The following is a 25,417-nucleotide window of genomic DNA, read 5'->3' on the forward strand; positions in this document are numbered from 1 at the left end:
GTAGTGCCCTGCCCTGGGCGTCCTCCGCCACACGCTCAGGGCTTCCCACGAGGAGAAGCCTTGGGCGCTTGGCGCACACGGCCCGAGCCCGGCCGCGGAGGGGGAGCGCTGAGTGAACCCCGACCCTGCCCCGCGCCGCGCCCAGGCCCCCGCGGCCTAGGGGCTCTCTCCGCCCCCTCCCGCAGAAGGGCCGGCTCCCGGCTCCCGGCTCCCGGGACGGGGGCGGGAAGGGGGAGCCCGGCGCGCGCCCCGCTCGCTGGGCGGCGCGCGCGGCCGCGGGCGGGGAGCGCGCGGGCGGGGCCGGCGAGTGACGCGGGGCCGCGCGGCGTAAACAGCGCGGCGGCGGCCCCGGCACCGCGCAGCGCCCGCGGCCCATCCCGCCGGCCTCCCCCGCCCGGCGCCGGGCAGGACGGGCCGGGCAGCGCGGCCAGGAGAGGAAAGGCTGGCGCGCCTTCTCGCAGCGTCCCCGAGAGCTTTGACGCCGCAGCCCGGCGGGGGCGGCGGCCGAAGGAAGCACCCGGGGCGAGAGGAGCCGCCGCGGGCAGTGGATCGCGGCCGGGGCGCTGGGCTCGATTCCCGGTAAGGCAGGCGGCAGCGGAGCCCGAGCGGCGGCGGGAGCCGGGCGGTGAAGATGGCGACCCCGGGCATGGGCTGGCAGCAGCCGCAGCACGGCTACGGCGGCGGCTCCGCGCCCGGCGCGGGAAAACTCGGCTCGGGCTCGGCACAGGCGGGGCTGGGCGCCGAGCACAGCCCGGACCTGCACTTCAAAATGAGCAAGAAGATCGCCCAGCTGACGAAGGTGAGGGAGGCGCGTCAGGTCCTCCGCCGCCTTCGGTGTCTTCCTCCTCCGCTCTGTTTCCCTTCACTGCTTGCCTTTATGTGGCCAGCGACGGGCCTGGAGAGGGACAGACTATCGGGGCTGATGGCAAATCCGGGTGGGATGCGGCCGGATTTGTATCCCGGAGGCCGAGCCTGGAGCGCCCTCGGTCCCCGGGAGCATCACCCGGTCGCCGCGGGCAGGAGCGCGCCGTGGTCCCGCGGGGAGAGCTCCGGCGTTCCGGGAGCGGCGGGGCTGGCGAGGAGCCGCTCGCGGGAGCTGCCGCAGTACCGGCCCCCGCTAGTTGTGTCCGAATCCCGCTAGTTGTGTCCGAATCCCGCCTGGCACAGCCAGGTATCCTGGTGTGCGGGAACGGATCCCTGGCTGCTGGGCTGGTGCTGGTTATTCATTCTGTGGAAATTGTAGCTCCTCTTCTAGCTCTAAGCCCTTCTCCGAGTCTCTTTAAACGGAGAAATTCAAGTGATGCTTGCCTTCCCCTTGCTGAAGTGCTGTTATTTAAGGTGTCTGGTAATAGCTTAAATGCCTTAGATGGTGAGGGTGAAGTGTGAGAAAATTTCTGGTCTGCTATTGCTGGTTGAACAGTTTTCATTATGTCATCCCTAGCCTAGAGAATACATTGTATCTTTGTGAGAGGCTGGAGTCAAGCTAGGAGGTGTTTTCAAAGCCTATTGCTACGGCAGGTAGGCCCAATGTTTCAGATGTGGCTGTAGCTGTGATTTACTTAGAATAACTTAAGACATTCTTTTGGTGCTGTAATCTCTCGTGTGAAGCTCAAGATGTAGGTAAATAACATTATTGACGAAATGAGAAGCAGATTATTTTTATTAAAGAGAAAGCAGAAGTAATTTTTGTCAGGAATTTAATAACTGGAACGTTTAAAGGTATTTTTAAACCACTGTGGGAACTGCCAGTATTCTTAACATGTATGCTAAAATGGATGAAGGTGACATTTCATTGGAACTAAGAGTGAAGAGAAGGAAGACTGCTGGCAGTCTCACAGTGGAGACAGTTCATATTTATGTACAGTTGATGCACCATTGACCAGTTGAAAATAGTACTTATCGTGGCACACCGTGCACCTTAATGTGTTGGAAAGCTGATGGCTGAGGGGTATCTTGTCCTTGAATTCAAAGTCCAATTTCTTTTGATGTTAACATCAGTGGAACACTAATTGCATAAAGAGAAAAGTTGGACTATAGTAAGATGAAGAATCTCCTTGGTTTTGCTCCATGTGCATACAAATAATGAATTAAAACATTAAAGATGTTACTACAGATTTGTGCTCCCTAAAAGGTGTAAAAAGCACCTGGAGACCTTAAATGTGTTTCAGGCTTACCATAAGGCATGGGTGAATATGTAAAGTCAAAGAAGAAGAACTTATATCTGTGTGTGTGTGCCTTTGATATATTTCCCTTACTTTCTCTAGGAAATTACCCAGCAGTTTATAGTTTATTTCAGGAATAGCATTCCAATTCTGATGTGAAGTCATTTGTGTGTTACCCATGAGTTCCACATCACTGGACATGTAGCCTGTGCTCTCTCACTTATTATGCGTCAGATATCTTGAGGTGGATGTGAGTTAATTATGGATTTAAATGCATGGTGCTGAAATATTTTGAACTCACATGCTGGAAAATGTAAAGAGAGTGAAAGTAAATTCCTTTTTTTTTTTTTCTTTTTTTTTATGATCCATAGTAGGGTTCATCTAAAATTCTATATATTGTGTGCAAGTCTGTCCTGACAAAGATTTCAGATTAGTGAAAATAAAAGCTGAGTTGTTTTCTGCTGTGTATTTTAAATAATTGCAAACTATGTGCTTGTACAAGGAGTTTACAAGTGAATTAGACTTTTGCAGGACTGGAGTCTTGTATGTTTCCCAGTGACTTCTGGCAGTGTTTTAGTTTGTGTGTTCTGTTTTCAAGTTTTAGGGAGAAAGCTTGGAAAATCAGTTGATCATTCTATTGAGTGAAGGTCTGGAGTGAATAATAGTATTTTTAAATGTAAACCAGGGTGTATATAAAAATACGTCTCTTGCACCTATTTCAGCAATAAAATTAAGATTTTAACAATTAGGATTAAGATTAAAGGTATTATATAAAATGAATTTCATTGAGGTAGAGGTGCACATTTTGACTGTTCTGTAGCTAGAGGGCTCAGGTCCTACATTTCTGTTTATTACTTGACCTTTCAGGAAGGGAGGCTTAAAAGAATTATAGAAACTTCTGGGTAAAGTATGATCTAAACTTTCTAATCTGCTCTAGAATCTGAAGCCTGATTTGATAAGTGGCTGCAGAAGTTAATCCTTGAGAAAGGAGTCAGGCTACGGGGGAAAAATATAAACATAAAAAACTTTATTTCCCTAATTGAGACTTAACTCTCACAGAAGAATTAACTTAACTTTGCAGAAGATTCCTTGAAGTAAGTTGCAAAAAGATTTTAGAGTATTTCTGTTAAGGTCCGTTGACCAAATTCTGCTGTTCTAGCTTTTTCAAATGCTTGCCAGCAGATGTGCATAGAATTCTTCTTCAGTAGTCTGGGAATTTATTGTTAGGAGTACCACTTCTTAATTGTGCTTCTCAAGTTGTTTAATGTCTTATATAAGATACTTCTCACATCTTTCAACTGTTGTCCCCATTTATTTAATTTTTGTTCCAGCTCTTCTCTAAGAGTGTCTTGAAGATGTGTTAACTCTCCCTTTGGGTTTAGAGCAGAAGGCACTTCATCAGGTCAAAACAAACCCACCATTATAGTGGGGTGAAAGGAAATCTAAATATTCATTGTCAAAGTAATGCACACAGTTGAGTTATCCAGACAACTTCTGTCTTCTGACAAAAGAAATGTGACTCCATAGTTTATTTTTGCCTATCCTTGTGCAGTGTGTATTATGAGCTGTGAGTAGGAGCAGAAGAAAATGCTTTCCCCACAGAAGATGAGGGTCACTCATGAATTAAATGCAAAATTCCAAAATTAGGACTCCTCAGTTATGTTTTTGCATTACTTAAAGAGAATCCGATGTTTTAGTCAAAACAATACAGAAACACAAAGTAAAAGGTGAAATTTGTTTAATAACCAGATTTAACCAGCAATTCAGAGTGAGGCGAAATAAGTTATGAATCCTTTTCGCTAAGCAAAACACTTCTGAAGTGCTTAACTATATTTTTACTTTTGGGTGGGAGAGAAAGACTTGCTTGATTTAACTTTAATATGCTTAATTCACAGGGGAAGTTAAAACAAATGGTTAGAAATGCAGGTCTAAAAAAACCAAGATGATACTTCAAGCTATGTTCAAAGACTGTGGTAGTTTGTAACTGAAGCAATTTTAGGCCTTCCTCTTCAGTATAAGCTCCTTATTTTCCGGTGTTTCGGAAGATCTGTGTGCCGGTTTGGGATAAAGTAGCATCTGACACAAAGATTAAAGCCAACAAGAAATAAACTGTGATTATGACATTGCATAGATGTGTTTGTACTACTGCATGCAGGAATGCTAATGCAGTGTTGAATTATGCCTGCTGCAGATGAAAATATGCATATATATTTAATTAGTTTGCATAAGACAACTGGATTAGAAACAAAAAGCAAGGTGCTGCTATGCTTACATCAGTAGGAGAGTATGGCATTAGTTTTCACGAGTCTCACAAGAGTTCAAGTGGCTTGTTTCTCATTCTGGATTTGTTGGGGTGTTGCTTTTTTTTTGTTTTGTTTCTTCTTTCTTTCTTTCTGATGTAGTTTGTAGTTTGAGCATTTTTGATTGAGAAATCCATATCCTAAGTGTGTCTGTAAAGTCTGTTGTGCAAGTTTTGTGACATCAACATAAATCTTTGACTTCTACAGAATAGCTGCATGATTTGTGCTGGGATTATAAAATGAGAATCTTCAGTATTGGTTTGGCTGTATGATATTTGTTGCAGAAATTTTATATTAACTGGACCAGCTCTGATGAGAAAGAAACACCTGCTAGTGTTGATTGATGAGAAAATATAACCTGGCAATGTGCTCTTACAGCCCAGAAAACCAACACAGTATCCAAAGCTGCATCAAGGGAATGTGACCAACAGGTCAAAGGAACTGATTCTCTGTCTCTGCTTTACTCTCCTGAGACCCCACCTGGGTGCCGTGTCCAGCTCTGGGGTCCCCCGCACACAGAAGATGTGGACCTGCTGGAGCAAGTCCAGAGAAGAGCTCAGAAGATGATCAGAGGGCGATGGAGCAAGTCCAGAGGAGGCCACAAAGATGATCAGAGGGCTGGAGCATATCTGCTATAAAGACAGGCTGAGAGAGCTGGGCTTGTTCAGCCTGGAGAAGAGAAGGTGCTGGGGAGACCTTAGAGCACCTTCCAGTACCTAAAGGGGGGCTGCAAGAGAGCTGGAGAGGGGCTTTGGACAAGGTCATGTAGTGATAAAACAAGGGGGATTTGCTTTAAACTGAAATAGGATAGATTTAGATTAGATACTAGGAAGAAATTCTTTACTGAGAGGGTGATGATGCACTAGACCAGGTTGCCCAGAGAAGCTGTGGATGCCCCATCCCTGGAAATGTTTGAGGCCAGGCTGGATGAAATTTTGAACAAACTCGTGCAGTGGAAGGTATCCCTGCCCATGGCAGGGGGGTGGAATTGGCTGACCTTTATGGTCCTTTCCAACCCAAAGTACTGTATGATTCTGGAAGAAGAGTCTATAAGTGCCATGAAGATGATCTCTACCCTACAGTTAGCATTTTTGTCTATTTAATAAAAAGAAACTGTATAAAACACTAATGTTTTTCCTTGGTACATACTTAGAGGTTGATGGTTCAGTTCTGGAAAGGTTCCAGAAAACTCAGTTCGAGGACTACGTTAACAAAGTTAACCGAGACACATCATCCTTGAGTAAACAAGAAACTAGAATATGAGACTCCTGAGACCTGACTTCTGTTCTTAATTCTTCCAACAGCTTCTTGTCTGTATTTGGGAAACTACTTAAAAAAAAAAAAATCGTTTATTTTCCTTCTGTCTTCCTGTGTTAGAGAGAAGTACTTAGACAGTAGACATTAATGTCGTTGTTAATCCAGTCAGTTTCTAGGGGATGTAGATAGTAAATTTATTTCAAAGACTGAAGAGCAAATTTGATGATCTTTAATTCAGATGCTTATATTTTTTATTGTATGTACTCTTTTTCTGGGATGGTTAAAGGTGTCCCTCAGCTATCACAGAATGCAGTTCTGTGGAAGGAAGAGCTTTAAGGTTTAACTTATATTAATGATTCTTAACAAAATGTTTCCAGTGAAACTTTGTCAGCTTTTATTTGGAAATATTCTGCTTCAGGAAACAAAACAACTAAACCTCTTGCAGAAAGTTCATTGTGCATAAAATTATAAGAAAACTTTAAAAACAGAGCCCTTAAAACCAGGGAAGACATGAGAATGTAAAAATCCCTGTAGAACTGTTTTGATGTTAGCTGTCATCATGTTGTAGTTGATGCCATTAACAGTTTCTACAAAACTTGAGATTTAGCTTTTTAAGCAGCCTTATGTCATCTCTCCAATGTGTGTTAACACTGGCAGTAGGCCAGTATTTGTAACAGTTCTAGGACTGCATGAAAAGAGCTGAAATTTTGAGGCGGGTGTGATTTAAGTACATATTTTAATGTCAGTATTTTTCATATTATTCTGACTGGTAATGTGTGAATAGATATTATGTTACTACATTAAAAATAGTAGCAAGGACTAAAAGATCTGAAAATGTAATATTAGATATTCAATTAATTTACATTTCTCTGGAGATATTTAATTTTGTTTTGTGTTAATTATTCCAAAGATAGCTGAAGTAAGTCCTCTAAGAAGGGACAGACTTCTTAGATAGGAAATGAGAAACTTGCTTCAGAAATATTGTGTCTAACTATCTCAAGATTTTTCTTTTTTTAATCATGCTAGTGTAGTCTCTCAGTCTTCCCTGTCAGACTCTTTCCATGTGGTGTTCCAACCGTGTCCTTATTCTGCAGTAATTATGGTCTTAGCAATGGATATTCACAGAAGAGAAGTTTTCTGTACCCATGATGGTATAAGGAGAAAGATGGAACTGGGTAAAAATGTCATGTCTTTAATACTATCTGGTATAGTTCAGAAGAAGTAACTAGAGCTTTCAGGCTCTCCATATCTTCTTCAGAACTTCAGTAAAATCATCAATTATTGTCTTTATCTGAATACTTCCTAGGTGATGCACTACAAATTGCTTTAAAGCAGCTGTGGCTTCTCGTTTAGACCTGAAGAGGTCTTTCTTAGCTTCCATGTTTTGTAGGACAAAAATTACAGAATTTGGTGGTTTAGTTAATAAGGACCATATATCTCTCAAATGGTTCTTCACTTCATTATCATTGCAAACCTATAAGGTGAGACTGCAGGGGTTCTATGTTGGCCTGATATGGGTATATTTTACAGCTCAGTGTTGTGATGTGTGAATTAGGTCAATGACTTTACAGTCTTTTATCACAAGACATCAAAAGAAGGAAGGAGGACAAGAACGAAATATTTTTAATATTAAAAAAATATTCAAATTAATTCCTTTGCTCTCCACCCACATAGTTTTAGTGGTTGACTGGTAACTCAGAGTTCTTCTGAGGCCACTGATAACTTAGTGTTCTAAAGATATTTCCCATATGCATGTGTAACTGAAAGTGTGATGTTGAAAAACTGATCACACATTCACATATGTTACTGGTCTAAAATGCCTCTTTAATACACTTGTGCATATATCAGCTTTATTTTGATTTGGGGTTTTTTTTCTCCTCATTTTACAACCATCCAAAAGAATAATAAAAATGAAGAGATAAATAAATTGTGGGAGAGGATAAATAACATGACGTGGCAGCTGGGGACATAGTTTAGTGGTGGACCTGCAAGTGTTAGGATTACAGTTGGACTTGATGATCTTAAAGATCTTTTCCAGCCTAATGATTCTAAGATTCTATATGCATCCTCTTGTTTATTATTCACTGCTATAATGAAATAATATAGAGTTACAAGGAGCTGGAAAACTGAGATGTTATTGCTCTGGTCTGTACTTTGGCTGTTAAATCCAGCACATCAACACATTAAGGATATTTAAAGAAAAACTTGAAAGACATGGATTTTACTACAAACTTCAATGTTAACAACATGTCAAAATTTAAAAACTAAAGAAGAAAGAACATTCAGGACATAAATGAAACCTGATACTGCAACACCCATGAAGTTTAAAATCTGCCAACCTTTAGCTGCTTTTTATATAGGACAATATAAACCTTACAAAAAAAAAAAGAAATATTTTGAATATTTAGTGCTTTTGGGTTCTGTTGTTGTTACTGTTTTCAGCGAAGTACTGCATTATGAAAGAAGGCTTTTGCCATTTTCTTTTTAGATGAAAGTGTCAGTTCAGAGTTAAGAACACAATACTGAAATGCTTTCCTTCAGATGTAAAAGTTGTAAACTGGAGAGTCTTTTATGTATATTTGAAAAAGGAAATCAGTAGTTGAACTCTGTAACTCTACAAGGTATTTATAGATTAATTACTTCATACATTGTAAATTAGTATGGGCAGAGCACTCTGAAGTACTCAATCCCGTAAGGAGTTTTGATTTGACAAGTCATACAAAAATGGATCAGCAGAAGACAGTCTGGTGGGTTTTTGGTGGTGTTTTTTTTGTTGTTGTTGTTATTTGAAATATGAATGTGCAAAGAATTTGTTTCAAATTGACAGCCTTAGCACTTCTTTAGAAGAAGTCAGGTTGCAATTTAATATTAAACATTGTGGTTTTGTACTTTCTTCAAACACAGTAAAATTGTATTTGGCAACAGCATTGCTTTGCATGTTTGGATATTTCTGTATTGTCATGCAACCTCTTGGTTACACATACTTTATATTTTAATGTCTAGAATTACAATTAGAGGTGGACTGCATCTAATACATGCATAGAAGTGTTATTTGTCCTAAGTCATTGTTTTGGTACAGCAACTTCTAGCCTTGGGTAGCTTCTAAGCACTTAAATTACTTCAGTAACTCATTCTCTGAAATCAGGCTTTGGCTTTCGTAAAAACAGTTATTTTCTCAGTGATACTACTGTTTTCCACCCTTCCAGTTTTCCATTGAAGCTTCATTCTCCTTTGAACTGTATTGAGGAGGAGGGCATTACCTTAAAATAGTCACTAACTTTTTCTAACTGTTTGCTGGCTTGCTGCTAAATAAACCCAGCAAATCTCAACATAACATTATGAAATCAGATGTATATGTCTCTTGGCTGATACAAGTTTGGCAGTAGTAAGCCAGGCGTCTATGTATTCTTCTAATGACTGATGTCATACCAGTAACCAAAGGCATTGCATTCCAAAAATAACCAGGAGAAACAAAACAGTCTAAAGCTATTCACCATCTTGTCCTACTTAATGTTTATTACCTGGTTCTGTTTCCTTAGCCAGGCTCTTCTAACTGAATCTAGAAGGCTAGGAGGAGGAAGGAGAAGAACCTTTTGCTGAGGTTGTCACTTGACTAGTATCAAAATGACAGCTTTTAAAAATAGCTAATGTTAAAAAGTTTATTAAGTCCTTCTTCAAGATGCTGCCATTAAATGAAAGACAACCTTTTAGCTACAAGAAGTAGTATGAGGTGAATATGAGAAGTAATAGTTTTCTATTTTAATTTTTGTGAGAATCTTTCCAGCCAGTTTCCTGAAGTTTAATTCCTATAAACCTGAATTGTAATGTATTCAGAAAACAGGTGTGCTATAATCCAAAGATTTTTTTATTAGAATAGTGGTTTTGCTCACAACATGATTGAAAGCTATAACTTTTAGTAAAGGTTGTCTGACACTGCCTTCTCAGATCTAGTATGTTGCAGTGTGGATGCTGATGTGTTTGGATGGGTTGTACTAAAATGTATTTCAGTAATCTTCTATGACTGTCTTTGTCCTTTTAAAATTTGACAAATGAAGATAATGGGAAATTATTTCTTTAATAAGGACTGGGGAAAAGGCTTGATTTTTAAAATTTAACTGTTTTATGTAATTGTAAGTGTAGGTTTCACACTTAAAGTTTATTGTAGCTGGTTGTAATAACTAATCAACTTATATGTTTATATCTAAAAAAAAAAGGCAAAACACCTTGAACATCTGTGTGTCTTCTCAACATTAACCTGTCTTGTCAACATAGCTCATTTATTAAATTTAATTTAAATTATTTAAATTAAATTTATTATGTGTTGTGACACAGAATGGTAGAAATTTATTTGAAATTTTGGATCCATTATTTTGTCTGGGTTGTTCACTAGCTTTCCATATATTGTCTAACATTATAGTGTTAGCTTAGAGTTATATGCCATAAAATTCAGCCAGTCCTCTCCCCAACCCCCCCCTCTGTTTTTTTCTTTTAAAAGCTAATGTCCCTTTGCTTTATGCTGAGACTGGACTTCGACATAAAGCTCAGTTTACGTATTCTTTGAGCTGACCTGGAAGTGTTCTGTGGCCATTGTTTCTATTCCCATGATTTTTGTCTTGTCTTCCTTTATTTCTGTGCTCTGTTTCACACCTTGTGAATGGTCCACACTGTGGATTGAAAAGGTATATATGGCAGTTTGGTGTATTAGGTATATTCTGTTTTGCCTCCAAATATCTAATGCATGAGATCGTAATTCTTACCATTTTGGGCAGACACTGTTTTAGGAGGTATGTTCTGAACAAGTGAAGAGCCTGAAGCAAGTTTAGCTTCTGTTGGTTTGTGTTCTTTTCCATAGCTGTGAGTTGATACTCTAGAATAAAGTAGATTTCAAATACCAGATTGTTGCGGGAAGGGCGGGGTGTTTGTTGCTGGAGTTTTTTGTTTTGGTTTGTTTGTTAGTTTGTTTTTTTGTCAAAGCTGTTGGTGTCCTAGACTCTTTTTCTCTAATGGAAATTTTAAAATGTTTCGGGTTGGGGTTTTGTTGTGGTTGGTTTTTTTGTCTGGTTTTTTATCTCTGTGGGGTTTTTTTTGTGTTTGGGGTTTTTTTTTTTTTTCTTTCTGTGCTCCCTGGTCCCGAGGGAAATTAAATTTCCTGCTTTCAAAAATCTGTTAGCTTGGTAAAGTTGTAGACAGAAGTAACATGACTTCTCACTCTAGGATATAAAAAAAATTACATACTGATCATAAACTCTAGCTTCTGTATGGCCCTGTATGAAATTTTGATAAGGTTGATCCCTTAATTAAAGTCCTGACTCACAAGCTATATTCAACTCTACATTCACTACTAATCTTGAGCCTCATCTGTTCTCACCTATGCAAAAGGAATTCTTATTAAAAAAAGGAGAATTTTTTAAAGCTTCAGAAAGAAATAAAGAAAATTCTCTGGTCTTGGAAGCATAAAAACCCAGTGGCTTTGTTAAAGAATTGAGAGTAGTCTTAAGTTTACCTACAAGAACTAATTTTATCAAAGAACATGATCTGTATATATCTAGTGAAGTGTGAGGCTGTATGTGCTTTTCTTGGGAGACTTGTGAGGCTCTCCTCTTGGGAAGAGGAGCCTTGTCAGGCACTTTGTGTATGGGCTGTGTTGGGTCTCTGTTGAATTGTTCTCTTGCCCCTTGTTGCCCCTTGGCTGTGGGGGTGGGCAGCAGCCCTGCTCTCTGTGGTACCGAGTGTGGGGCTGCCTCCACGTCTTATCCTCAGTGGCACTGGTGTCAACAGCAACAAAGTTTGACTTGGTTTATGCAAACCAGTACATTTCCCTAGTGGCAAGATCTCGTTAGAGGCCCAGCTTATATAACTACGATTTCCCAAATGTTTTATGTAGTCGGTGTGGCAAGCTATAACATTGATTCTGCTGAACTCTATGGAGGTAAGTGCAGTGAGTTAATTTCTCTGAAAGCGTGTGCCATGCTGTTCTGTAGTGACTTCCCAAAAACCTGGCAGAATCAAAAAAAAAAAAAAAAAGGACAAAAAAGTGAAAATTTAAACAGGTACTGGTATTTTTCAGAGTTCTGTCAGTTAGTAAGTTAAGAAATGTTTGAGAATATTTGAATGAACAGCAGCATTTTCTTAATTTTGTCAGGACTCTGAAAGAGGGGTTTATGTTTGATTTTCTAAAGCTGACTTAGGGAATATACAACAAAAAAGGGATTAATTCCTACAGGATTTCTATTTGGTTTTATTCTGTTCCAAAATAACTGCATTTTTACCTTTTAAGGGTCTTAAGAAGCTGGAAATGCAATTGTCTTAAAATTCACTAAAGATATGTCTTTTATTTCTGGATGTTGCCCGAAGCATCTTTGGTTCACAAGTCCTCTAAATAAGAGGAAATTGCCTCTTGAAACAACATACTACTTAAAACCCCTTACTTTGGTGATTAACCAAATACAGTGATACGTGTTTGTAAGATGACTATCATTTTCACTCTTTCCCTCCACTTAGGTGTTACTACTTCTTGTTTCGGGGAGTTTTGAACGTAATATTACTTTCCTGAGACAAAATTCATTTGTTTGTATTTGGAATAATTTTGTAGAATGAGGATCTCTAGGGATCTATGTTCCTGAACGGCTAAAATCAGATATGCAAATATTCAAGAAATAAATCTGAAAGGAAATGCAGCTCTGAGACAAACGCAACTTGAGAATAGCCCCTTGGTCTATCCTGTTTTCCTTGCAGGTATTTAAGGTCTAGTCATATAGCAGATGTGTCAGCTATAGTTTAGATAGGTGATTAGAGGGTAAATGGGATTCTTTCTCATAGGGAAGGAGATTGGGGAATTTGTACATCTGTCACTAAATCTTTTTTATTTATTTTTTTTTTCTTCAGTGTGTTTCTCAAGATTTAACTGTCTTGGGAAATTTTCTGAAGCTACTGTGCTACAGATTTGTAACGTTTGTTTCTGGCATAACCTGATTAATAGAGGTTGCCAGAACTGAAAAGGGGTTTTGACTGGGTGCTGGTACTGGCACACCTATCCCAGCACAATGGTATTGATTTGTGGTTGCAAGTACATCCCACATGAGTCTGTAACAGGAGGAAATAGTTGTTTCCAGTTGAATGGACAATGAATACTTACGTTTATTGGGATACACAATGAATTAGTTGGATACTCTGCATTGAGTTCTGGTGTATTTTATATCCGGTTCTGTGATTGAAGACTGCCCAAAATATAGGAGGTATACTGAGAACTTAATGAAAACTATGGAAAACTGACAAGTACAAGCACTTGTTTAACTTTTTATCTGTAAAATGAGACATTTCTGAAATGTACATAGCTCTGTTGTTATGCATGAATCTGTTCATTTTTAATGAACTTACCATGAAAAAACCTTACACTTTCATGGAAGAGATTTTGTTTTGGAAGCTGTATTGTCTCTTTAACCCTTAAACTATAAGTAGAAAGCAATGGAAATTCTCTTAAAATATGGATTAAAATTAGGAGAGGATCTGCTGGAAACAGAACAGAGCTAAATATCAAAAACTTTTATCTTTTTAGAACCTTTCCTGACTGTATAATGGGAGCAGTGGTGGATCAGTAGCTGGAGATACTTGTGCTTAGTGTGTAAAAGTGATTTGAAAAACACACCAACAAACCAAAGCTTAAATGGCATTTGCTAGCAAATTTGAAATTCAACTTTTAAAAAGTATTGGAAAACTTAAGCAAAGTTGTTGTTGATTGTTAAATGTCTAAGTCTGAAAACCAAGTTGTTCCATGCTGTCTCTTAACAAGTTAAGACGTGAGTTATAATTGCACTGAATTACAGCTGGTGTATTGACACCTGCGTTGTACATAGAATAGTCTTAAAATGGGCCTTGGAATGATATCTCAGTGTGTTCGTTGTGTATTAGTTGTATAGATAATTCTTAAATTTTTCTCTTAGCTAATTGTGTATTTTGCAATATGCCACCAACTTACCTTTTTTTTGTTTCCCTTTTTGTGTAAAAAATGGAAGATTTTTGCAGTAGTAGTCAGAACTAAGCATGTTTGTATGAGACTGAATATATATAAACTGACAGGTGCGTGATACAGACCTGTATGCACCGGAGGCCTTGAGCTAATTATTTAATGTGAAGTTGCACACAAGTGCTCAGTAATTTTTTTTTTTCTTTCTTGCATATCTACTTGTTTGATTTATATGTATTCCTTGGTTTAAGATTGCCACTGTTTTCTCATTTTTTGAATTTTAAGAAAGGAAGTAATTGATGCTGAAGAAAGAAGACTTGGTTTTCCTTTAATCATCTTTATCATATTGGCTATCACAGATTTTCTTCTTAGGGTAGCTAATCACAGCTGAAACTTGAGGTCTTGATGAAGATTCTTATTTGACTGACCCTTGAGGTGTGGGAATTTTTGTTGGAAGTGAAAAATTCTGAACAGTCTTACCTACAGAATTCTATATGATGAAGTGCTTGAAGAATAGGAGTTAATGTCTCCCATTTTGTGTGGAATAAAGTAAGTATTGTAAAAGAGGCAAGTCTGGAAAATCATTTACAATATAAGTACTCTTAAAATAAACTCCTTGTATTCCAGCTGCCAAACAGAAGCAATAGTAAAAGCCTTTATTGCAATTGCATGAGACAAGTTTTTAAGAATGTTCACTAGGGTAGCTCTCCAGAAGATTGTATCACTGATGAAGTTTGTATTCAACTGGATAGCCATAATAAGAAAGTACAGCTGTTGGACTGAGTGTTCAGGATTCTACTTTATTTAATGGAATGAATGAAAAAAAGAGATGCTTTAGGACAAAGCAGTATAATTGTATGCTTTTACCAGAGCATCAATTTTCTTGTAGGTCTCTAATGGAGATACTACAATTTTCCTACTTAAGCATACACAATTTTTTTTTCACTTTTTATTGAATGGTTTAGAAAACTTGTGGTGAAAGGAACTGCACAGATGCTAAGTAGATAGACTAGACACTACAATAAAAATGTATTTAGTCTTTTTTTTTTTTTTTTTTTTTGTGGGACTGTTTTTTAAGGAAATTTAAAATTGGTTACATCTCCGCTGTTCTTTGTCATGTGCCTGTGAATTTTCTCCAAGTGTGTGCTAGACAAGTAGCCATTAAAGTAGACTAAAAGCTGTCTGAACCTCTGGACTTTGTGTTGGGGTCAGCTGCGTGAAGCCCAGTTGAGGGCTGGTCACTACCAATGTGCCCTAGAGGCCAGTCTGTTTAACATCTTTGTTATGACCTGGGTGATGAGACAGAACACCCGCTCAGTAAGTTTGTAGCCAATACAAAAGTGAGACAAGTGGTTGATGAAACAGATGGTTGTGCTGCTATTCAGAGCTGGACAGGCTGGAGGAATGCACCAACAGGAACTTCCTTTGAAGGCCTATCTGGGGCAGCACAGCAAGGATGTGGCTAGAATTGACTGGCTGGAAAGAGCTGAGCAGTAAAGGCCCTGAGGTCCTGACAGACCACGAATTGTGTGCGGGCCAGCAATGTGCCTTTGGCGAAGAAGGTCAGTGGTGTTCTGGAATGAGTGTCACAGCAGTTCAAGGGAGGTGATCCCTCCCCTCTCCTCTGTGCTGGTGAAACACACCTGGAGTGCTGGGTCTGGTTCTAAGGCTCCCCTGTATGGGAGAGAGTCCTGGACATACTGGAGCAAGTCCAGCAAAAGGCCACTAAGATGATGAGGAGACTGGACCATCTGTCATACTAGGAGAGGCTGAGAGCTGTGGCTGTTTAGCCTGGAGAAGGGAGGGCTCAGGGGGATCTTATGAATATGTGTGTACACCAGATGGTGAGGAGTAAAGACGACTGAGCAGGCATATTCTTAGTGGGTCTCATGAAAACATAAGGCAATAGGCACAAACAAAAACATAAGAAAACACTTCTTTTTTTTTTTTTTTTTACTATGAGGATGGTCAAGTTCTGGCACAGGCTGCCCAGAGATTTTTGAGGAGTTGTCTTCCTTGGAGACATTCAAAACCCACCTGAGTGAGGCCCAGCATAGTCTGTTCTAGCTGACCCTGCTTTGCATAGGGTCTAGGTTAGACTAGGTGACCTCCAGATGGGTCTTCCAACATCAGCCCTTCCATGATTCTGTATACATGGTGTTTCTGTAATAGCTGCTGTGTCAAATCTGTAAGTTGTGAGTGTCAGATGTCAAAATTAATAGTCATTATTGTGTAAATACTGAGATGTAGCTAGGAATTGCAAATTTTTTCCATTGCTTGATAGGTACCTGTAGGTTACTGGAAAGTATCCCAGTAGGCCACTACAAACTTGTCCTAGATTCATCGTGGGCTTGGCTTTGAAAATAAACTTGGCCTCTTAACTGGTGACTGTGCCACCTTCTGCTTACTTTATGATTTTGTTTCTATAACCTAAACTTTTTTTAAAAAGTGGAATTAGTGATCAGTCTTTAATATGAACATGGATTATATTTTTTTGGTTACAATCTGGATTATTTTATTCCAGAGGAAGGGAAGAGAAATTACTTCAAGGTAGTTTCTTTCTGATGCTTCTGGGAAAGTAGCTCAAATTCTTCTGCAGTTATTAAAAATTGCATGATTCTGGTTGGAATTGAATTTATTTATTCTGGAAACTTAGCACTTAGCATTAAAACTTCCAGAGGTGATTTCTAGTTAATGCCTTCTAGAAAGTGGAAAGATGCTGTAGATAAAAATACTGTGTTGGGAGTCTTGCAGTGTGTTTTTCAGTAATATTTCTTTCCTGCATAGCTGCGTACTTGCTTGGAAGGCTCCATGCCTTTACTTCATTAAACAAGCCTGGAAAGTAGAAAATCAATTATGAGCAAGAAGTGGGTTTGTTTTCCAGTCTGCTTTTCAAAACACTGGTGAAGATTTCTTCTTTGCTCCATAGGGGTTGAGTGGTATATTCTTATCTGCATGGTCTGTTCTGCTGGGAGTAACCACTAGATACTGGAATTGCATAGGGTCTACAGAAATTCTTGATCAAATAAAACTCAAAATAGATCAGGCATTGAGAGGAAAAGATTTGCAGGCAGGGAGAGTGCAGAAATGAACTTTGTTTTGATGGGGAAGAGGAAACTGGGAAGACCTTTTCTCTGGCTTGTCATACAGTACTGCTGTTTTTTTGGGAAAACTGAATACAAAAAAAACCTTTTACTAGTGCTTTCATCAGCTCAACACTTGAGGACTCATCAGTAAGAATGAATAGCATGTATGAGTGATAATAATGCTGACTATGCCTTGCTTTCAGGTTTACAAGCAAACTAAGAGGAAAAGAGATCATATTTCTTTAGTGTCAACTTCATTTACAATTATCTGAAAGTGCTTGTGACATTTTCAGGTGATGGTGCTCAGAAATATTGCTTTGGATATCCTCTAGAGCAGATTTCAAAATGGAGATGCTTTATTTTACTTTACATTTCTGCAGTTACTGTTCTGTCTCCATCATCCCTCCTTTCCTTTCTTCCCCACGTGCCAAATAAAATAAAAAACAAATCCCTTTCATTCTAAATATTTAAAGTCAGTTCCCAATATTAGTGGGTACTTCTACAAAAATTATGGTTTTCTAAAAAGGAGGACAACTCAGCTTGCATACCTTTAGTTATTAAAAAGCTGTACGTTTCTAAGCCATGAATGGAAAAATCTAAAACCAGGCAATGACCAGAAAGGTTTTCATAATAAACATCTAGTGAAAAATAAATGTTTAAAAACATGACCATTTGGATGGTGAAAGTTAATAGGGGGTTAGACTTGAAGGTGGAATGGATTAAGATTTAAGAGTAAGTTTTTAGTCTTGAGCTATAATGAAAATTAGCTTGAATGACAAAGCAATGAAATAGATTTAGAAGGAAATGGGACAGTAATTTTTTTGGAATTTGGATTGAGTGTTATGACTTATTTTTCTACATAATACAGATAACTACATGACTTAAATGTTTCTTTCTGATGAAAATTAAGTAGGTGCAAGTACAGATGTGATTGTATGAAGAATAATTTAGCCAAGTCTAGCAAAAAAGGGAGACTTAAATTATAAATTATGTCAATATAATTGCTTATGACTGGGTTAGCCATTACTTACAGTGGCCTTTTCAAAAAAAGGATTGAAAATGGAAAAACTTAAGCTTTGATTTCAGACAATAAATGGAATCTACTGACTAATCTTACCCCTTTTATATGATTGTTTTTTTCACTCTAAATTGAGATTCTCTGAGTGTGATTGATTTGTTATTGAAATATATTTTGCAGAAAATTTCAACTTCTGTTCATCCTTTTAGGCTCTCATTGCTTCAATGTCAGTGAATGTCATCCTTTAAGGTATTTGATCCTACTGAAGACAACCCACTTCTTCAGTACCTGTTTTGCACCAAAAGGCTGTTTTTCTTCTGTGGATGCTTTTTCAAGGAGTAATATGGCATTGCTTTTTGTTAAGAAAAGGAATAATTGGTGAATTAGAAAGTATATTTTCCTTTTAAAAATAGATGGAGTGAGAGAAATTTCTGAATGAGATTGTCTCAGAAAAAAAATCCAGCTTTAAAACTGTGTCTTGACAAACCATTAGGATTTAATTTGATGATACTAAATATAGAAACCGGAAAAGGAAAGTATCAACTTACTATAGCTAGCAAGTAATTAAAGCAGATGGAAATACGGCATCTGTATTTTGTCTGCAATGTAGTTCGGAAACCATGCTGATGATTTGGGATGAACCAAATAATTTTAAAGTCGTGCTGAAGTAGTCTTAGAGGCATTGTAAATAACTGTTGTATTTTGATAACATTTGTATAGTAGAGCTCTCCGTATCATTTAAGCAAGTTTGAGTTTTAGTACCACTTAACTTGATTTACAAGTATTGGTTGAGTTTAAAAATAAGGGTTGATTTTCAAGGAGCCATTACAAAACATTTAAACTGTTTTCTGCTAGAATTGGTTCCCATTCTGACTAACTTTTAAAGCTGTTTCTAAACAATTTTTTCCTGTTTTGTAACAGTTTCTTCAAAATATTCTTGTGTTGTATTGAAACCTGTCATGAAAATATTTTTGGTGTCATAATGAGATTGAAACTTACATTAAACTCTGTTTTGACGTATTCTGCAAGTTGGTTTTACACTTCGGCACAGAAAGCAAACTTATGTGCCATTAACAAAACTAAATTTGGCACAGAAAGCAAACTTATGTGCAGCTAACAAAACTGAATGTCTCAGTCACGCAGGTAATAAATTGCTTAGCAGTCGCTTTGAGAATAGCACAACGTGAATGTACAGAACTGGATTGCTGAATCCTGTGAACTTATGTAACTCCATTAGAGACAGCAATGCCAGTGTAGAACAGCTGAGCATTTCTCTCAGAAATAGATGTCGTGTAGTAGCCAAGTGGGGGATTAAGTGCCTGGTCGTACAAAGCACTAATGGTGATCTCTTCCCTGATTTGGTTTATAGTAAAGAGTTGTACTTCTATCCAGCTGCTTCTTGTCTTTCTGTCAAGGTCTTCACATCTACTTTTTTCCTCCTGGAAAAATTGTTTCAGTTCTAGCTTGTACAGATAATTCTAAGGTGTTCTACTCCTGAAAATTAGTTTAATTCAATCTGGCCAGTTGCCTGTCCATCTGCAACATTTTTTAATGGGTATCTTGGCCACTGACTAGAGATAATGTCTAGTGTTACTGAACTGAATACCCAACTGTAGCGGGTTGAGTTCGAAACCGGGCAGAAAACACCAATTAAATGTAGTGGTTTTGGTTCAAAATATTCATTACTTACTTATTTTCCTTCTGTGAGATAAGAATTAGGAGAAAAGCAAAGCAGGCACAAACCTTAAACAGTTGCAGTACAATGAAAGAGTTTTATTACTAATAGAATTAAAAGTAAAGAGACAATAACAAAACAAAATTAATGCAAATCCCCCCCCCCCCCCCCCCCCAGCACTTCTCTCCTTTTACCCAGCTCACACAAGGGATAACAGAACATGGGATGTTGGTCAGTGTTCCAGTTCTAGAAAAGTCTCTCTCTTATGCTTAAGGGAAAAAAGGGTTTTTTCTTCAGTTGCACGTGGTTCCCAAACTGCCACCAACAGCAGATCCGCCCGGAAACAAACAATCTGCTGTGTGTAGAACATCTCTCCCATGAAAAATCTCACAGTTCCTTCACACTACAAAACATGGGCCATCACATGGGGTTATTCATCTTTTTAAGGATAAGTTCTTTTGGCCTGCACACAAAAGCTTTTTTTCTTCGCCACAAGTCTCGAACAGCCTCTTACTACTATATAGCCTGGCATAGGCATTCTTCACAATCTTCACAGGCACACGAAGATACTCCATCCCCCCATGTTCTTCAAATGGATTAAAGAGACAAACAGTTTGTGGTATTACAGTTTCTTACCACGGCATGCAAGAAGGTTTCTTTTAAGCTGCGCGCCAGAATCGTGGCACCGCCCTCTTTTCTCCCGTCTCCATGCTCAGCTCCGTCCCACGTGACTCACTTCTCTTTTTCTCTGACTCTGAAGCCGCCATGTTGAAGAGTGTTCTTGTTCAGGCTTTATGGTGGGGAAAGCCTCGCTCCCTTTGTGCTGCTGGCTGCGTGGTGTCTTCTTCAGTTCAGCACGAAGTGTGCTGGCTGCAGACAGGAGGCTCCACCGGCTCCCGTTGACTCCGCCGGCTCCGCATGGAGAGGAGAGGGACCCGCCGGTCCCCAGAAGCCGCGCTGGATGGGTTTAGCTGTGAGCAGTCCATGGCTGGTTTTAGCTGCCTGTGGCTCTGAGGCAGTCCCCCCCCAGCCACCCAGGGTCCGTGCCGCAGCGTTGGGAAAGGAGGAAAGGGGCAGTGGCCCCGGCCCGGCCCGGCGGGGCCGGGAGGCTCCGAGCTGCCCCCACCTCCCAGCAAGCGAGCTCCGACCAAAGGGGAAGTCCCGCCTTTCTGTGCGGTTTAAATATGTAAATTGTGAGAAGCGTAATTGGTCTTAAAGACTGTCCATCAACTCAGGGTCAACCCAATACACCAACCCATCTCTCATAGCCCTATGATAGTATCTTGATATAGCTCTTCCCATTTAATCTGTATTTCTTGTTTGTTGAACATCACATCTGCTTGTTTTGCACCTGAATTTTTGCCTCAGCTGAAGATATATTCTGAAGGTTGTATCATATTTCATAGAGGCATAAAATCATTAATGTGGGAGAAGGCGTCCAAGATCGAGTCCAGCCTATGACCAAACACCGTCATATCAACTACACCATAGCACTAAGTGCCATGTGCAGTTGTTTCTTGAACACCTCTGGGGATGGTGTCTACACCACTTCCATGAGCAGCCCATTCTCATTCTTGACAACCCTCTCAGTGAGAAATTCTTCCTGATTTGGGTGGTGCAGTGTTGTATCAGCCAGGTCATGATTCTTTTAAAAGCCTTTTTAAAGAGAACTTTTATTTCATCAGTGTTTAAATTATTTGCTTGTTTTGTAAGTAACTTTGCCGTGAAAATCCTGGAAAGAGCTTTCAGGATATAAGGTCTGTATGTTGTATATAATGCAGGTTGTATCTACCATTGATTCTCACTTTTTTCTGCTCCTCAGTCTTCTCCTAGTCTTAGCAGGAACAACAGCTTCAACTGTTCTCCAAAATCTAAATTGCCATATTGTCAAGTAATTTTTCCTCCTTTTCCCTCCTATTTTTAATTTTATTTTGATACTTATTTGTAAGAGATATCTGCTCTTTTTCGTCCTCAGAAAATAAGGTACAGTTATTAAATTTCTTTGTTCCATTATAATTTATTGTGGTGAGGAAAATACCCCACTTTTCCATTTTCTGCAGCACATCCAAAATAACCATACAAGAAAAACACTGAGTTTTCTGCTAACCATATCAGGATGCCGTTTCTCCCTGTATTCAGTCAAAGACTGCTGAATGGAGTGGGGTTGCTCCCAAGTATCTCTTTCTGTGAGCCTCACATATGTGCTAATGCCTCTGTCAAATCCCCTTTCATCCCCCTAAGGTCGTATTTCACTGGTGAGACCCAGTCTTGGAAGCACTCAGCTGCTAGAGCAGAAGGAGCAACAGGGCCTGATTGCCCACTTGACCTCTTGTCACGGGTGAGCTCCTTCTTGGTTTGCTACTGATTGCTAAAATTACTTTCAGGATCACATATTGTTGTGTCCTGGCCCTGAGTCCTGAGCTTTAAACCACTCTTGACTGCCTGGCTTCTAAACTTGTGAATTCCATTCTCATCTTTCTGCTCAGTGTGTTGGGCTATCAAAAGACGTTCAGGTAATGTGCTCCTCTTTTTGAATCTGATTACCGAGTGCTCTGTAGCTTTACCTGCTGCCATGATTTTGATTTGTGTTACCTGATTGATAAAGGCTATCCCTGTTCCTGGATTTGGACAAAGCACGTATTTCCAAGATAGGCTGTGGTAGCATAAGCTCCTAATTAGCTCCCAGGCAGCCTCTCATTTGCTGTTTGGTACAACTCTAGGAGGAAGGAAACAGGCCACAGTGAATGAATGAGCTATTCGGCCACACTGACCACTCTGTCCCTGTGCCAAGGCATGCTTGGGACGCCTTCTTCAGGTGAGGACATCTCCTGCCCCATGATTAATTGGAACGTGACATGCCTTTTTCTGATAATTAAATTTTAAGGTACAGGCACTGTAATAATTTATAATCATGATGAGCTGAAAATGCAAGCGGATATTTTAAACCAGTAGGATTTTTCAGACAATTAAAGAGTTAATGTTTCAGTGTGGGCCGTACACAAATAAACAAAACCCAGGAAGGATTGTAAGTCAAGTAGCTACATCTGATACTGGTCTGTACTTGGCAGTTCTGAAAGTAGAAATGGATTATCAGCACATCAGAGGAGCAGGTATTTAGGAGCGTGAAGAAAGCTACTCTAGGTGTATGGGCCCCTGTGACATGTTATACCTGTACTCTATATGGTATTAAACATCAGGAAACCTGAAAATAAAAAATGAAATTTTCCCCTGTGTTTTAATCTCAGTGTAGATGTTGGTGAGCAGTGCATGGCCTCGGACTTACCTTCTTTTACAGAAAATTAATTATAAGTGTTTAGGAATAAGTGTGAAAAAGAAAAATTTCTTCTTATCCAAAGGTAGAGCGCTAGTGGATATCTGTTCATGCTCAATACTTAGAAATTATGTTGAGCTTCATAGTGTCATTCTCTAAATAATTAATTGTAAACAAAAGTCATTAGAGATGCTTTGGAAAGCTAGTTGCTGTAGTAAAAATAACCCAGTATCTGTTTTTAGAGTTCCTAAAGGAATAAAATACTGAATTTTGCTTAGGCATAAATTGAACTAACACATGAAGACTGTTGAATAGCATAAAGGATATTTTAATAATAAACTTCTTGTGAAAGTGTGTTTTTTAGGGAAAAAAAATTCAAGCTCTTGCCCTCTGTGGATTTTATTTCAAAGGAAGACTGGTATAGTTAGACCAGCCCTTTTGGAGGAGATGCTGTTGGCAGGGGACACTCCTTTTACAGCTGCAGACCATATTTGTCCCTTCCCTGCTCATTGTGCTGTGCCCTTAATGCACTGGCCCAGGTATTTAGATAGACTTGCAGTGAACCAGATAGCTGAAGAACAAGTGTCTTCCTTCCACCTTTTCTGTGATGTCTAAGAAATCCTGGCCTAAATTTCTTCACTTGTTTCTGTTTTTGTTATCAGCAACACAAAGACCTTGATTGACAGAGCATCTTCTATTTGTGAGATTTCATAAGGGAGCAAAAGATCTTTCTAGATAAATGGATGGGTTTTTTTAATTGAAATTTTAAAAATGAGAAAGATGGGCATACTTGGGTTTTGAGGTTTGGATTTTTTTTGTTATAAGTGTCTACTTTTGTATGTAGTAATGGATTTTTAAGTCTCTACTCTGTGATTGTGGTCAGCTTTTAGGAAAGGCTGTTTTAAGTGGCTTTGAAGTACTTTCCTGTATCCCTGTATTCTTATAATGTACTAAGGAGAAGAAATTAGTCCTGTAAAACAAACTTTTTCTGGGTATTAACTTGGTTATTTTATTTTGTCTTAAATTGATCATAAGATATATATTTTAAGCGCTTAAATATAACATACATCTCATTTTTTGACATTATTTGACCAACAGGAAGAAAAGGGGAAAAATTAATGCAATACTCACTGTAGCAAAAAAGATATGATTGTTCGGGGCTATCACAGAGGAGACATTTCTATATAAAATTAATTCATGATAATGCTTGCAATTTTTTTTAATGTTTCTTGTTGATTTTGTAGACTGAACTTTTCTGTTTGCAACCTGCTGCACTTTTTACTGTTTCTCAGTATATCTTACTACTTCCTGTGTGTACCAGCTCTTACCTGAGTTATAACTAACTTTCTGTTCTACCCACAGAGAGCAAGGTTAGATCAGACATCTTCCAAATCACTAGCTGGTTATGCACGAGCATTTTCTTGTTGGCACTGTACTTGTGTGGTTCTTTCAAGAGACAAGCAGCACTGACAAAATCTGGGGATGCCTCCTGAGGCTCTGGTGTTTCAGACTGGTGTTCAGGTAGCAGCACCCTGGGAGAGCTGGAACACACAACAGTGCAGCTGAACAAGGCTGAACACAGTGCTCTGACCCAGGGATCCACACATCAAGTCTGAAATGGAAGTTTACCAAAGTCAGGTTGATGTTTGTGTAAGATGTGTGGTGATGTATTCTTCTCTTAGGTATCAGCTCTTGTTTTGATGTAAAATTAGAGAAATGAACCATGTACATTTTTTGGCATATTTTCATCGAGTCGTAGACTATGGTTTTCTGTGCTGCAAAATAACTTGCGCTCAATTCTAGTAATAAGGTGAATTACACCTTTGTGATTAGAAGCATTCCGTCATGACTAAATTGCTGGCAGGAGCGGATGACCAAAGTACAGCTGACCATGAAAGAGTCAGTCACCTTTCCAAACCATAACATCTGGTTTGGGGTAAAAAATATTCCTCAGCCAAACTTTCATCTTTCAGCCACAAACAGTGCGGAACAGGAATTGCTGTTCATATTCCATGTAGTTAAAAACACCAGAGCTAATGCAGGGACTGACTTGCTTCACCTTACCACATAGAATATAACTAAACAGTCCAATAATTACTGGCATAACAAGGTGATTACTGTTACTGACTTACTCTGTAGTGGTTCTTCAGACCAACGCACACAGTATTTCAGTAGATTCTTATTAATAATTATGTTACTGTTTTGTATAAAAAGTATTAGCTGGCAATCTCAGTATCTTTATAGAGTATGATTCTGTCTGTACCTCTGAAATGATACGCTGGCTGAAAGTACGGTAAAGCATGGCAATGTGATAAGCATTGCTATGTGCAGTTAAGAGTACAGCTGGAATAGTATGAATTACTCAAATAAGCAGTTTATGCTTCTTAGTATTATGCAGTTGTACTAAAAAAGCTTTTGGTGTTTTTAAAAGCATACTTTTAGCATTTACAAGCATGCTTAGCAGGGGTTCATGCTCTGATTTAAAAATAGTGCAAAACTTGTTTTATCTACCTACCTCCAATGTTTGCGATCTTACTGCTTTTCAATTTTCAGAAACTTACTTGAGAAGGAGCTGTTTATTTTAGCTAGAACTTTAAGTCTATTCATTTGCTCCAAGGTACTCGATTTCTGCTTGCATTTTGTTGAAGTGCTGTGAAGTTGCTTTTGCTTAAGTTAGTACAGACT

General features: G+C 39.2%; 1 protein-coding gene across 5 annotated transcripts in view; it reads left to right on the forward strand.

Annotated features, from left to right (window-relative positions):
* Positions 1–472: 472 nt before the first annotated feature.
* Positions 473–25,417, forward strand: part of FAM184A (family with sequence similarity 184 member A) — a 74,236-nt gene continuing 49,291 nt past the window's right edge. For all 5 annotated transcript variants that reach the window (XM_082276690.1, XM_082276692.1, XM_082276691.1 and 2 more), the window contains exon 1: positions 473–799. In XM_082276690.1, the coding sequence (XP_082132816.1) occupies positions 632–799 (168 nt within the window). In that variant the 5' untranslated portion in view covers positions 473–631. The remainder of the gene's footprint in view (positions 800–25,417) is intronic.

The sequence above is a fragment of the Coloeus monedula genome (assembly GCF_965178545.1).
Source record: "Coloeus monedula genome assembly, chromosome: 2".
NCBI classification, from domain to species: Eukaryota; Metazoa; Chordata; class Aves; order Passeriformes; family Corvidae; genus Coloeus; species Coloeus monedula.